This window comes from Mesoplodon densirostris, chromosome 14 (genome assembly GCF_025265405.1).
Source record: "Mesoplodon densirostris isolate mMesDen1 chromosome 14, mMesDen1 primary haplotype, whole genome shotgun sequence".
NCBI classification, from domain to species: Eukaryota; Metazoa; Chordata; class Mammalia; order Artiodactyla; family Ziphiidae; genus Mesoplodon; species Mesoplodon densirostris.
Genome location: NC_082674.1, coordinates 60,957,529 through 60,971,480, shown reverse-complemented (window position 1 = coordinate 60,971,480; position 13,952 = coordinate 60,957,529). Strand labels below are relative to the sequence as shown.

Here is a 13,952-nt window from a genome sequence, read left to right as displayed (position 1 = left end):
CGGGAGAGGCCACAACAGTGAGAGACCCGCATACCGCCAAAAAAAAATAAAAATAAAAATAAATAATAATAATAAAACAAAACAAAACAAAACAAACCTAAAAATCTTTTGTATTTGGAGTCCTAAGATAAAAATTCCCAGTCTTAAGTGCAAGCAGCAGCAGAGAGGAACATTATTTACTATGTATAGTGAACCATCAACATCTGTCACTAGGATAAAACACACAAATCACCTCTACTATACTTTTATGCTTTAGCAGTTCCTTTTATTTTAATTTAGAATCCCAATGTCCAGATAACTAATTTGAAGGAAACAAGAGTTTCACATTTAAATTCTTAAGATTAGGGAGTTCCCAGGTGGTCTAGTGGTTAGGATTCGGTGCTTTCACTGCCGTGGTTTGGGTTCAATCTCTGGTTGGGGAACTGAGATCCCACAAGCCACACGGTGTGGCCAAAAAGAAAAAAATAAATAAAAATAAATTCTTAAGATTAAATACCAAGGTCGATCCAGGCAAGATTAAAGAAGTTCCTAATTTCTCTGGTTTTAAAAGCTTCAGAAGCAGCCCCAGGAAAAGATTCTTTAAGAGTCTTATTTACTCTACTGGTGTTTTGTTTTTTTTGGGAGGGGGCGGGCTGCACTGCACAGCTTGCAGGATCTCAGTTCCCAGATGAGGGACTGAACCCAGGCCTTGGCAGTGAAAGAGCCAAATCCTAACCACCAGACCATCATGGAACTCCCCTACTTTGCCACCTCAACTTGCCAGCACCTTATACTCCAACCTTTTAATAGCTCTTCTCCCTCTTAGTACCTCATTCACCTATATGGTTTTAATTACAACAGACTCTTGGCATTCACAAGCCATCCCTCTCGCCATCCTGTTCCTTACTCTGTGGCGTGTAGTATTTTATCATTTTGCTCAGGCTGTGGCTAAGTGTGAACTGAGTGTGCAGTGAGTTTAGTGAGCAACAACAAAAAGATGTGTTCTTCACTCCACTCTTGCTGACTGTGAGCTAACTCTTGTGCTGTGATGGGAGTAAGAGATCTAAAAAAGTAGTTGTTTTTTGTTTCCCTCCATTCACCCTCTATTGTTAATTGGTGCATTCTAATCTAAAGAGATAAAGAATCAGATACTAAAAATTCTCAGTCAGTAGGCTTATGTCTGAAGCACGGCCTCATCTAAAACTTTACAGTACAGGGCTATGTCCAGCACCTAACAATCCAGTGAATTATTTTTTTGTACCTTTACAACTCCCCACAAACATATTAAATAATAATTCAAGTGGTTTAAAAAGCAATTCTTGTGGTCTACAGAAAGTAAAGGCTACTTTGTCTTTGTAGTTTCAAGTTAATATTAAATGACTTGCTAGGAGCTACCTTAAATGGGTCCTGGCAAAAATAGCAGATGTTACCAGACGCAGGAAAAATATCTTTCTAACCCATTAAAAAAGTCAAGCAAGGTTTTACTCAAACCTACCTGAGCCAAACATGCTGTACTTGAATTTTATCCAGAAAAATTGAGTTTTAAGAAATCTTTGACCTGTACCAGTTGAAGCAAAGCCAAACACTGTCATGCCTATGACTTCCAGTAACACAAGAAGAATCCCCAAACTTCCCAAGTCTCAGTGGTTGTAGAGAAGCCTGTCCGCAGAGGCAAGTCTTTAATAAATCAGCCACAAACACATGGTATTTTAAATATACAGTAGGAACATTTATTTTAACACTTCTAAAAGATATTTCTCCATGCCTGATGATTTGATATAAAAATCAAACCCATCATACTTTCCCCTTCAGTCTCTCTACATCAAGGGCAATCAGAACTTTGTACAACATGAATATTTGCTTCTGAAACAAAAATTACAAATTAAGTGATAACAAAAATACACAAATCAACTGGACCCTAAACGAATTTCTAATGAATATTTTCCCCTTTCCCCCAATCACCTAGAGCTTCTTTCTTCAGCCTCATTCTGCTCCTTTTCCTTTCTTTGCTTGGCCATGAACTTCTGTTAAAAGCAATTCATAATATATTTATTAGATGTTGCTTTGCTGTGTTACAAATGTATCTAATATATTTCATTGTATTTACAATTTAAAGAGCTTGATCCTACAGAATAAAGATTAGAAACACAGTGCCTTACATTTATATTCCTTCCTTCCATTTGTGAATCATCTGATATTTATGATATACTTATGCATTATCTTGATGCTTGGGGACTCAGTGGTCAACAAGATAGATAAGGCCCCTTACCTAATGGGGCTGACATTCTAGTGGGGGAAGAGAAACAATAAAAGAATAAACAAGATAATTTAGGGGGTGGTGGTAAGTATTATAAAGGAAAGAAAGACTGTAAAGCAAATGAGATTGACTGCTTTTTGGGGTGGGAGGAGTGTTCTACTTTAGCTAGGTCTTTCTTTGTCAAAGGCCTTTCAGGAAGCTGTTACTTGAGTCGAGACCTAAAAGATGAGGAAGAACCAGCTATACAAGGGGGGTTGGGAGAGGGCAAAGGAACAGGAATATAAAGGTGCAAAGGCAGCAAAGGGGCCTTTCATGTATGAACAAAAAGAGAGCCAAAAAAGCTGAAACACAGTGAGCAATAACAGTGAGGTCAGAGAAGCAGGAAAAAAGTCAGATCATGTAGGGCCTTACAGACCCACAATAAGTTTGGATATTATTCCAAGTGTAATATGAAACCAGTGGAAGATTTCAAGTGGAAAAGTGACATGTTAAGAGCATAGGTAGCACAGCATGATGTTTCAGGGCATAAGCTTAGAATAAAACAAAGGTAGGTTCAAATCCTAAATCTGCCACTAACTAGCTATGTGATCTTGGGGATTAGGTACTCTTTAATCCTGTTTCCTCATCTTCAAAATTGGAACTGATAGCATCTACCTCATAAAATTGATTGGGGGATTGAATAAGCTTCCAGCAAATAACAGCTCAATGAATGTTAGATGAGTGTCTGTGCCACAAATTCAATACAGAGGATATATAAAGCAACTCTCAAATATTCAGGAGGAATCAGAACCACTGTTTCAACTATGGCTAATGATGATTCTCTAGAGTTCTAATCTAAATGTGTCCCAAAGACATGTACAACTAAAAAAAGGGGTGGTAGTAGTGAGGAAATGGATTAAATAAAGTTAAATGGATTCTTTGGCTAGACAAGTCTGAAACTTTAACATGTTATGTGTCCATGACTCTGCAAGAGGGCATCAGAATATACAGTTTCCCACACTTCAATGGAGTGTCACATGGGACTAGTGATATGCAAAATCTACTCTGGCAAATGCTGCCAGAGGAAAAGGAATAAAAACTAGGAGTAACTGGCAAGATACAGTGAAGGACATGAATAGTACTTTGAACTTGAGAGGAATAAACTTAAGAGGAATAAACAAACCTTAAAAAGTTCTTCCAAAAGGAAAGAATGTACATTTTGTGTGGACACTTTTTGATGAGTTAAAAATAAAAAATATCTACCTCTGTATTTTGCTTATGACGTGTACTCCTGCAGTGATTTGTCATTGCTTTTTCACCTGAGTAGAAGAGGGAACAAATTGGACAGAAGAATCCAGCCTTCGGTACAAGAAAGTCTAAATCTAGAGGACAGGAAGAGAGAGGGGGAAGAGGAAGGAAAAAAATTAACGATAATTTCTCTAGAGCTGTGTTAACTTATCTAAACATGATAAACATACTAAGCACAGTATACACTTACGTACAAACATAATACACACTGTTATCTATCTAGGGATTAAGAGCAATTAAGCCTCTAATCACAAAACAGAAGTCTTTATTTTTAAACAAATTCTGTAATATTCCAGAGCCTCCAGGAATGGCAGGGAATTCCTTCAGAATAGCAGTTCACTGGAAAAGAATCTGGTAGTCTTTGAAATAAACCTCTTAGGAATCCACTGTTAAAATAAAACAGGGAGAAGAGGCAAAATGATAGTCAACTGTCTGCTTGAGGAATACAATGGGTAAACAAATAAGGTGCCCCTTAGCTCATCTGGGCTGGCCATGAACAAAGTTTGCTAGCTAAGCTTTTCCAGCATGTCGTACTCAACTGGAATTTCTGCCTGGGCAAGTATAACTCAATTCTTACCAGAGCAACAAAGAGAGTACATATCCCAGACTTCAAGAGTGCAATAAATATATCTTTGCCAGATAAAAACACAGCTTAATAAACTGTTCTCAGAAATGCCAGTGTGCAAAGCTTGCTGATTTCCACTCTAATCATCTAAGCAAGGTCATCGCATTGCTTATCTAAACAACAGAGCACTTATTATGGTTCTGAATTTTTATTTCACATGGATAAGGAAAAAATGTCATTTTTACTTTACCTTCAGGGAGATCAGGTGCCACTGATTTCCCCAAAGAAAAGTCCTCAATCTTCTGGCGTTTTCGTTCTGGTTCTGAATCCATTAATCCAGATTCTTCATCAACTAAAGTCATTAAATTTTTCAAGGAAAAAAAAAGTTATTCAAAATAGATTTACAGATTTTATACTAAGTGATGTTATCTGAAGCTAACATCAGATAACCTCTGCCTTCAAAGATTAATCTATGAAAAAAAAGATTAATTTATGGATCATCTCTCTAGGTAAACCATTCTTGGTTAATCCCACCCGACTATTCTTCCAAGAGTCTTTATATAAGGAATAAATGGGTAAATCTGTTCAACCTTATTAAATAGATTCAAGGATATGAGACTAAAGCTTAGCAGCATATTTTATTTTCACATTGTTCAGGAAAAAATTTAAAAGGTAATGCAAGAAGTTCAAGTTCTATATTACTGGCAAGAGTTAACGTGCGTATGCAAAAGTGCTGGGGTGGGAGAAGAGTGCGGATTGAGGGGAAAAGGACACGAGCAGAGAATAATTCTGCTGTCCTGTACTGAAACCCTTCCAACCAAGAAAAGCACAGCCTAAACTGATGGACTAAGACCCTTGTTACACTGAATCACAAGTGAAACTACAAACATTCAAACCCAGCAAAGTGAATTAACATGTAAGAAGCACTCAATGTTATCAGCAAAATGCCTAACAGGATCTTGGGGGAAGACAAAAACAAAAACTGGTTCCAAGCAATTCTGGTTACCCTCAGTAGCTGAAATACCTAACTGTTGTAAAGCACTGGACAAATCTCTCTCACATATATATCATTCATTTAGCTTTTATCTCATGTGAGACAGGCAGGTCAAATCATTATTATCCCTATTTCTTCACAGATGGAGAAAGCAAAACCAAAAGAGGTAAGAAACTGATTATGTCCAAGGATACACAGCCAGTAAGTGACAGAGACTTGTGACTTCAAGTTCAGTGCTCTCCCCATGTAACTGGGCTACTCTTTCCCAAATCTGAGGGGATGGTTAGAAACTATGAAATCGTTATTTACTGTTCTCTTACTCCTTGCATTTTACCAGTCATCAAGTCCCAAAGAGTCGATTAAAAAGGCTGTCTCGCTTTTCTTGACTTGATGCTTAAAACAGCCTCCAGTGTCTTGCTACAACCCTCAACAGAGTAATACTTTCTCAAACACATTTGCTGCCAGCACTCCAAAGGCACCTTTATCTAATAATAACAACAACAATAATACATATTATATATAATTACATAATCATTTAAGAGATTAAAACAAATATTTTAAGTTTAAAATTATTTAAAAAAATGATTTTCTTAAGCTAGGTTCTTTCATCAAATATATTGTCTATTAATGAAAATAAATGGCTACAAAAGCAGTAAAGAAATGATTCTTTTTCTATTCTTCTGTTGAGATGAGGCAGTTCTAAGCAAGCTGGTAGCTGAAGTTGCCCTATCACAACAGCAATCCCGAGGGGGGAAAGCCCTCATGAAATTATGCTAGAAGCATTTGTCAGTTAGTGAAACCACTGACTATGGCTTGGTATCAAGGAGAGGTTAATGGAGAAGAATAAACAAAGGAGGAGCACCCATTTAGCCAAGGGAGAGATCATCAAGGAAGAGGACATAACCAACAGTAACAAATGATGCAGAGAAGTCAAATAAGACTGAATTAAGAAGAAAAAAACTTAATCTAGTATGACAACAAGCAGAAGGGTTTTAGGTTTTTATTACACCTGGTTAGGAAATGGGAAAGGAAGGAGGCCCAAAAAAATTGTGGAGCAGCAATGAGGACCCAGCTGAGAGCTAGGTCAATGAGATTCGACTGAATCACAGAGAACATAGGATACAAAAGCAGGAGGGCAATGAGGGTGCTGTTTTCAAAGAGAATGGTACAAGGGATTTAGGATTTTGCTATGAATATGTGGACACAATGACAAATACTTGTTAACTGGAGTATTCTAGACACTGTTCCCTATTTGTCTCAACATAAATTGTATTAATGTTATTAAGACATCTTATTTAATTCACTGGCTGCCTGCCTGGCAGCATCCACAAAGCAAGGGACCTGGTACACAAATAAAAGCTAGTTAATAAATAATTTTTACTCGATGCTGCAACATGGTCAGAATAACCTTTCGTGGATCATTTCCACGAAAATTTTCCCATTCTATTATAATAGGACCACATATTATTCTCTATTATCCCATTCCATTATGTTCCATTATCTCTATAATTGCAAAGATAAAAATCTTTATCCAGATCTAATCCTTAATGGGCTGCCTTCCCTCACTCCCTCAACTCCCATCCCTGCTCTGTTACAGACTCTTTTTCTACTTTTCTTCTTAGACAGTAGATCTTTGGAACTTTAACCACCTCCTCATATTGTGTTACTCTCTCCCCCACTTCTATCAATCCTGCTTTACCTTCACTAATTTGGAAGGCCTCTTCATCTTTTGCTGGTTCTGCCGTAACAGCTTTTTCTGATGGTGGCGTTTTCCCAATTCTAACTCTCTTGGCTGGCACTTTAGCTTTAAAGAGAAAGTCTAATTTATTGCTACAGTAACAGTGTTTAAATTGCTTTTAACTCTGAATAACAACTTTAACCTTTTTTGCAAACAAGATAGATATTACTCAAATTTGGGAAGGAAACCTATTTCTAATATAAAATAGAATTCTGTTTTTAAAAATTCAGCACTAGACTAAGCATTCTCCTTTTATTTTCCCATTTATCCTGATCAAAACTCCACCTTCCCACCTGCTTTTCTCAAGGAGCCTACACACATTTTTCTATTTTGTTCAAGACTGTGGGACCTTGCTAGTATTTTTTATTCTTAGTTTGGTTAAATCTTTCAAGATTTTTGTATTTGAAATTATTTTGATCTCCCTAAAGTACTGAAAGCGAGCTGACCTATTATTCTATACCATCAAAATATTACTTAAAAGTGAAATGGTACCTTCACAAATTTTCCCAAACCCTAAGTCTAAGCAAAAACTAGGAGGCAGGCCGGTATAAACAGCCTTCTACTTATCAAAAGGTGTATTTTCTCAATAATGCAAATATATCATTTTCATTCCAATTCTAATCTGGGTATTCTAGTTTGCTTTCTGGTTTTGTTATCTTTTCTTGAGATATAGTAACTTGGGGTAGGGTCTGAACTAAGAGAAATTTGTGAAACTTGAACATATTTCTTTGGAAAATATCACTTGGCCCTAACTATCTGTTGGCTTATGTCAATACACAGTGAAATTATTGGCAATGTTGTAACATATATTTTAAAAAATTTTAAATGTAGTCCCCTCGTAAAACAAAAGCTACCACTTCTGAGTATCTACCTGCTAAGTGTCTTTCAATCATGGTTTTCAGATCTTCTTCCATAACATTCTCATCTTCTGGACCCACTTGGGACAAAGCTTCAAGTTTTGTCTTCTTTGTGTCCACAGCTCTCTTTTTTCTATCCCCTCTTTTATCGGTGGGATGGTCATGTTTGCTTTGTGTTAATTCAACTTTTAAATCACTGTCTCCATCTTCCTCCTCTCCAACTTCATCAACAGTAACAAAATTAAGCTCTTCTTTAAGGTTGTTAAAATCTGCCAGAGAGTCTTCATCCTCTTCAGTTACTTCATCTAATGTCACTAAATGCAGATCACTGCTGTCATCCTGTATTTCATCTACAGTAACTAAAGCAGAAGGGTCTTCGGGCATGTGAGAAGAAATGAACCCAATGGAATCCCTTCCAGTATTTTCCTCATCTCCTTTAGTATTTAAAGCAGCAAACCTTATGTCTGCCGACTCATTTAAAGGTAGCTCTTCTACTTCTCCAATTTCATCCACAGTTACCAAGCGCTCCTGTTTGAGAAGATCTTGTTCTTCAGCCACGGACAGTACAGTAACATCTTTAGGTTCACTGTGGGAAATGCAATCATCTTGATCGATTAACTCATCTAATGTAAGAAGTGAATTTGAATTTTTTACCATTTCTTCCATATTTATTTCTTCTTCATCAATTACTTCATCCACAGTGACTAGAGCTTGTGCTATATGTGCAGCTGCATCTTCTTCTTCCCCAATCTCATCCAATGTTACAAAAGATAATTCTCCCTCAACAACACGAGGAGCAGAGATTTTCCCCTTCTTCTTCTTCAAGTTAAGTTCAGAGGAAGGGGTATTTTTGAGAGCTTCTTTCCTTTTTCCCTTCAGTGGATTCTGCTTGGCTTGAAAAGGATTCACTTCTTCTATAACTTCATCCACAGTAACAAATTCATCCAAATTAAATGTAAATAAGGGTTCCTGTTGGAAAGGTGAAAAAACTCACAGAATTGTGAACAACTACTGATAACTGGCTAGGTTCCATACAGTCTCAATAAATGTGCATGACATATCTATCATTTGTGAGAATTTCAGTATAGAGATGTTTCCTAAAGCTGAAATTAGTTATTTTTCAAAGTCCCACAAACAAATCCAAAGAGTAAACAATGCCAATGGTAAAATCCTAACAATGTCAATCTAATTCCACCTTTACTTAATTTCAGTAAGATTACAATTATTTCCTAAATGATGTGCGAATTGGAAATATGATGTACAAAAATACTACATTAAGAGCATTTGTCAAACAATTAATATAATATAAAGAATTTACCATTCCATATGTTAAATGATATCTAGCAAGTGTTTTGGAGACTTCAAGGACTACTAAAAACACCTCAAATGCAACTAGAAAGTTAATAGCTAACTAGATTGTTCCATCAATCAATGTATATACATATTTTAAGCTATGTAATACTAAGATACAGGCACACTTTGCTTTATTGCACTTTGCTTTATTGTACTTTGCAGATACTACTTTTTACAAATTGAAGATTTGTGGAAACCCTGTGATAAACAAGTCTATTGGCTCCATTTTTCCAACAGCACTTGCTAACTTCATGTCTCTGTGTCACATTTCAGTAATTCTCACAATATGCAAACTTCTTCATTAGTATTATATTTGTTATGGTGATCTCTGGTCAGTGACCTTTGATGTTACTACTGCATTAAGATTACGATTCACTGAAGACTCAGATGACGGTTAGCATTTTTTAGCAATAAGGTACTTAATTAAGGTATGCACATTTTTTTAAAGACACAGTGCTACTGTACACTTAATAGAGTACAGTATAGTATAAACACAACTTTTACATGTACTGGGAAACCAAAAAATATGTGTGACTCACTTTTATGAGATATTTACTTTACTATTCTGGTCTGGAACAGAACCTGTAATATCTCTGAGGTATGCCTATATAAGATTTATATTTTGAGAAAGTTATATGGAAAATTTATTACTAAGACTTAATGACAAATATAACTGCACTTGAAAAAAAATAGTATTTGTAATTTGAAAAATGGTGCCAATTACTAAAGAAAATAAATTCCTGGCAGGCCTCCTACACATTTAGTACACTATCAATGGTCAATTACTAGTAAATATAATAATGGCATTACAATACATACCCAGTAAATTTAGGGCAGGAGGGGGAATCTGTAAGCAACTGTACTATCAATTTATTAAGCCATGGAAGAACCATAATCCTTACTTCTGCTTCTTAAACTACTAACATTTCTCCTTGCCCTAATAAAATAGACCCAAATTTATGCCCTACCAGGGGAAAAAAGTAAAATAACTGAAATAATATTCTATGAATAACAGAAATCTAAAATACCAAACAGCCAAATATAAATTGTAACATGTTTATTTGGCAGTAGAAGTCAGTACCAAGAAAGTAAACCTTAAAGCCTGTCTAGTTAGGTTAAGTTGAGCCATACCAAAAGGAAAACAAAAGGGAGAGGACTCCAGTCAAATGTCAACCTCCTTTACATAGATGATTTTATTCTGTCTTACAACCCATTACTACTGATGTGAGACTGGACGTGTCTTCCTACTCTAATCCCCTTTCCATCCCTGTGTAACTTTTTGTCCCACACCAAGAACAAACTATTTAGCCTAGCTCAAGGTCAGAAAACAAACTGGTGGTGGGGTCAAAAATATACTCTCTCATTCCTGTCCCTTGCTCTATATCAAACTAATTATTACAGGAGAGACACAAGTTACAAGGTGGACGAACTCTTTTATGGAATGATGGAACAGATGGGTCTGTGTTAGTAGATTGTTTCTTACCTCTTTGGGTTTGGAACTTCTACCAGTGGTGCTTTTAGAAGTCTTAGTGTTTTGCCCAGTCAAAGTCTGAAATATTAAATAAGAAATACAGAAAAACAGAATTTACAACTAGGTTATTAATGCTCTTTAAAACACAAAAAGAATTCAAAAAGCAAGTATTACCCAAACACATTCAATTATATAAATATTTAACAGGTATACCAAGCTAAGTCAACAATCATTTAACAGTACAGGCATCATCTCCATAAGTTGCAGTTAAATTCAGTTTTACTGTCTAAGTTGGGCCATCAGTAAGCTGATAAAGGGAGCTTCAATTTAAAAGAGAAAACGGTTTCCCATTTCAGGAGCAGAGTGCTAAATCACCTCAGGAGATTCAATGCAGATTTTTTTTTTTTTTTAATGCAAAGTTTTATTTCTGACCACACTTTATCCAAAGAATGCTTTCACATCTATTAATAAATTACAGACTTGAGCTTATTATTCTAAGTGTCTACTGGCTTAAATCAATGGAGTCATTTAAGAAAGGGAAAAGGGAGCTTGGGGGTGAAGGGAGTGAGGAGATGAAAGCATAAAATAAGATTACATCTCCTACTCCTTAGCTACAACAGAGAGCTAATGACTTCAAAGATTCTCTGAACATTCTTCCTACCCTCCTCACCTTATTGTTACTGTCATCCCGTTTCATGACGGAAGGTTTAGCCTCTGTTTCCTGAGACTGTTTTGTAATATCCCTGTAATCCAGTTTAGAATCTTTGCCTTGCAGGGCTGAGATCCTTCCACTGCCTCCTCTGGTAACACTGCTCTGAGTGGGCTTCAATTTACTGCTGTTTTCAGCCAAGCCTGATCTGGCACTTGGAGGTTTAAGGAGACCCAATTCCTTGGCTGAAAGTTTCTTTTCAGCATTTATTTGATCTCTGAGTACAGATTTTAGAAAACTTTTCTGGTTTTCAGATTTTGAAGCTGTAGCTTTTGCCTTTAGAGAAGAGACCATACCAGCCTTGATGCTTGATTTACTACTAGATGCATTTGATGCAGGCAGCATACTAATTTTACTAGTTTCATCAGACTTATTGGCCTGAACCACTCCTTTATTTGGGCATGCCTTGGTCACTGAGTTTTCTGCAGGCTTTTCTTTCACTGCAGCCACAATCTTTTCCAACTTCTCTGCAACCATCTTATCATCATTCTTTTCAGCCTTCTCTATTCGTATTTGCAGATCCATTCTGGTTTCCTTGGTATTTAATTCATTCTCCTCCTTTTCATCCATATTACTTTTTGCAGAAATTCCCTTTGTGCTCACTGCCTGCTCATCCCCAGTGGTAATTCCAGGTACTAAGGCCACAACACAAGTAGGTGGTACTATTTCTGAAACAGTTTCGTGTTTGTCTACTTCAGCTACAGCTTCTATCATAGACTGTGTAATCGTAGAAAAGAAATCTTCTGCTTCAGATGGAGAGTCTTCTAGAATTCCTTTGATGTTCCTTTCTTCTATAAATGCACTATCAGATGATGATAATTCTGTTTCAGGGTTAATAATTTCTGCCTCTTCCTTCTCAAAGTCACTGGTATACACCTGCTGATTTAAAACAGACTGCTCTCCATTTTCAGTGAATAAGTCAATACTGGCTGGAGTGGATGCTACAAGAGGAATTTCCACTTTGACCTCCTCTCCTTGAGTTTCAACTTCAAATGTTTCAATGGCAAAGTCAGAGACACATAGTGCTTTTTCTGGTTCTTCCTCACAAGGCTCTTCCTGTTGTATAAAAGTTTCTATTTGAATGCTGGGAATAGATTCTTCTTCAACTTCACTAGGTTTAACAGAGGGACTATCAGCTGCTCTTTGCACCTCACTTTCAACAACTGGACGGTTTTTCAAGTCAGGGCTAAAAGTATTTAAAAACAAAAAGAACACAAACAAAAATCAAACTACGATGAGAATTCAATCATCATAAATAATCCTGTTGATGCTAATTGTTAAGACTTCCTGATACAAGAGCAATAAGCATTGGGAAATCCAGCCAATCAGCATTATAATGGTTAAGAAGTTCTGATGTAAATATACAAATAACATAAAATTTAAAAAAGATCCTCCATTGCACTCAAGATTTCTTTTTAGTTCAAAGGAAATTCTGGCAATATGATGGCCACTGGTATGATCATTTTACTCATATGAGTAACAACCTTATCTTTTTCCTTCTGTGTCAAGTTTGCCTCTGAGACCAGAAGGCTGAATGTGAATCTGAGACATCTCCAATTATTATTAGGTCCTATCTCCCCAACAGTGGTAACTGAAATAATAAAATATGTTTATGGTTCGTGAAACTAATGATCCATGCTTTAAAATTTACAACTTTATAAGTGAGCCTTACCTAAAAGGAACAGAAACAGAAACTGATAGGCCACACTTATCTTAACCACGTCACCTCTTTCTTTTGGATGTGTTAACAGATTTGTTTTCAATTTCCCAAGAACTGTATTTATTAGTAATACTTAAAAGAAAACTTTCTTTGGAAATATCTTTTAAATACTCTGTTGGAGATTTAAAGTTAGAGGCAAAGCTGATACAATCACCTTAACATAAACATGTATTCTTATTATAAAGTATGTGCCTTTGGCTATATCACAAGAAGAAATTTGTTAAAAGAAATCCTTCCAGTTACAGAGACTAATTTAAGATTCTAATACATAGCTTAAAATTTTAAGTAAAATTATTTAGAAGAAATGGAGGAAACACATGGCAAATATATGCAACTGATCTAATTCATCAAGGTCCTCCCAAATCCAACATAAAAATAAAAGTGTGCGATACAACTATTTTCACTGAGACAGAGACAGAATTGTTTTAATTTTTATATTAATGCTCCATAGATAAGAGATTATCCTGAATAGTAATAAGGAAAATCTTAGCTTCTGAAGACAACATCCAGCACGCTGTCAACACAATAACGTTTAACAAATACATCTGCTTCATTACATGAGAAGGTACAGGTTGGAAAAAGACTCCAGAAAGTGATCCTGCCATCTCAATATCTCAGTGTTGACTTTTTCCTCCTACTCTTCAAGGAAGGAGGGGATGAGACATCCCTTTTGATATGCTTCTCAAAGGGTGGCTATATACTCTTTAGTTACTGCAAGATGGTGTCCGTGTCCTGAGACATTAATAGTATTTCAGAAGTTTGGAAGAAGTAAGTGCTACCACATCAGGGTCTAATCATATGAGCCAATAAACTATTCCTCGCTCCTCCAATGATGGTAAGTTTAAACTTTCAGAGGAGAAAACTTTTCTAAGAGATCAGAGAAACAAACACCTCTTAAAGAAAAGCCATTAAGGCAAAGAGTTTGAGGAATTTATTTAAGTTAAAAAGTCAGTAACCATAGACCTTTATCAAATAATATTCTATTCAACTGTATAAGCTATCCTTTGTATGCTGAAAGGGTT

General features: G+C 36.1%; 1 protein-coding gene across 4 annotated transcripts in view; it reads right to left on the bottom strand.

Annotated features, from left to right (window-relative positions):
• Nucleotides 1–1,684: 1,684 nt before the first annotated feature.
• The window catches only part of ZNF638 (zinc finger protein 638), a 69,949-nt gene continuing 57,681 nt past the window's right edge, over nt 1,685–13,952 (bottom strand). For 3 of the 4 annotated variants that reach the window (XM_060117058.1, XM_060117057.1, XM_060117055.1), the window contains 7 exons: nt 11,172–12,396; nt 10,514–10,579; nt 7,692–8,646; nt 6,782–6,886; nt 4,339–4,440; nt 3,479–3,597; nt 1,685–2,003 (listed from right to left, as the gene is read on the bottom strand). In XM_060117058.1, coding sequence (XP_059973041.1) covers nt 1,938–2,003; nt 3,479–3,597; nt 4,339–4,440; nt 6,782–6,886; nt 7,692–8,646; nt 10,514–10,579; nt 11,172–12,396 — 2,638 coding nt within the window. In that variant the 3' untranslated portion in view covers nt 1,685–1,937. The remainder of the gene's footprint in view (nt 2,004–3,478; nt 3,598–4,338; nt 4,441–6,781; nt 6,887–7,691; nt 8,647–10,513; nt 10,580–11,171; nt 12,397–13,952) is intronic. The other variant, XM_060117056.1, reaches the window with a different exon arrangement.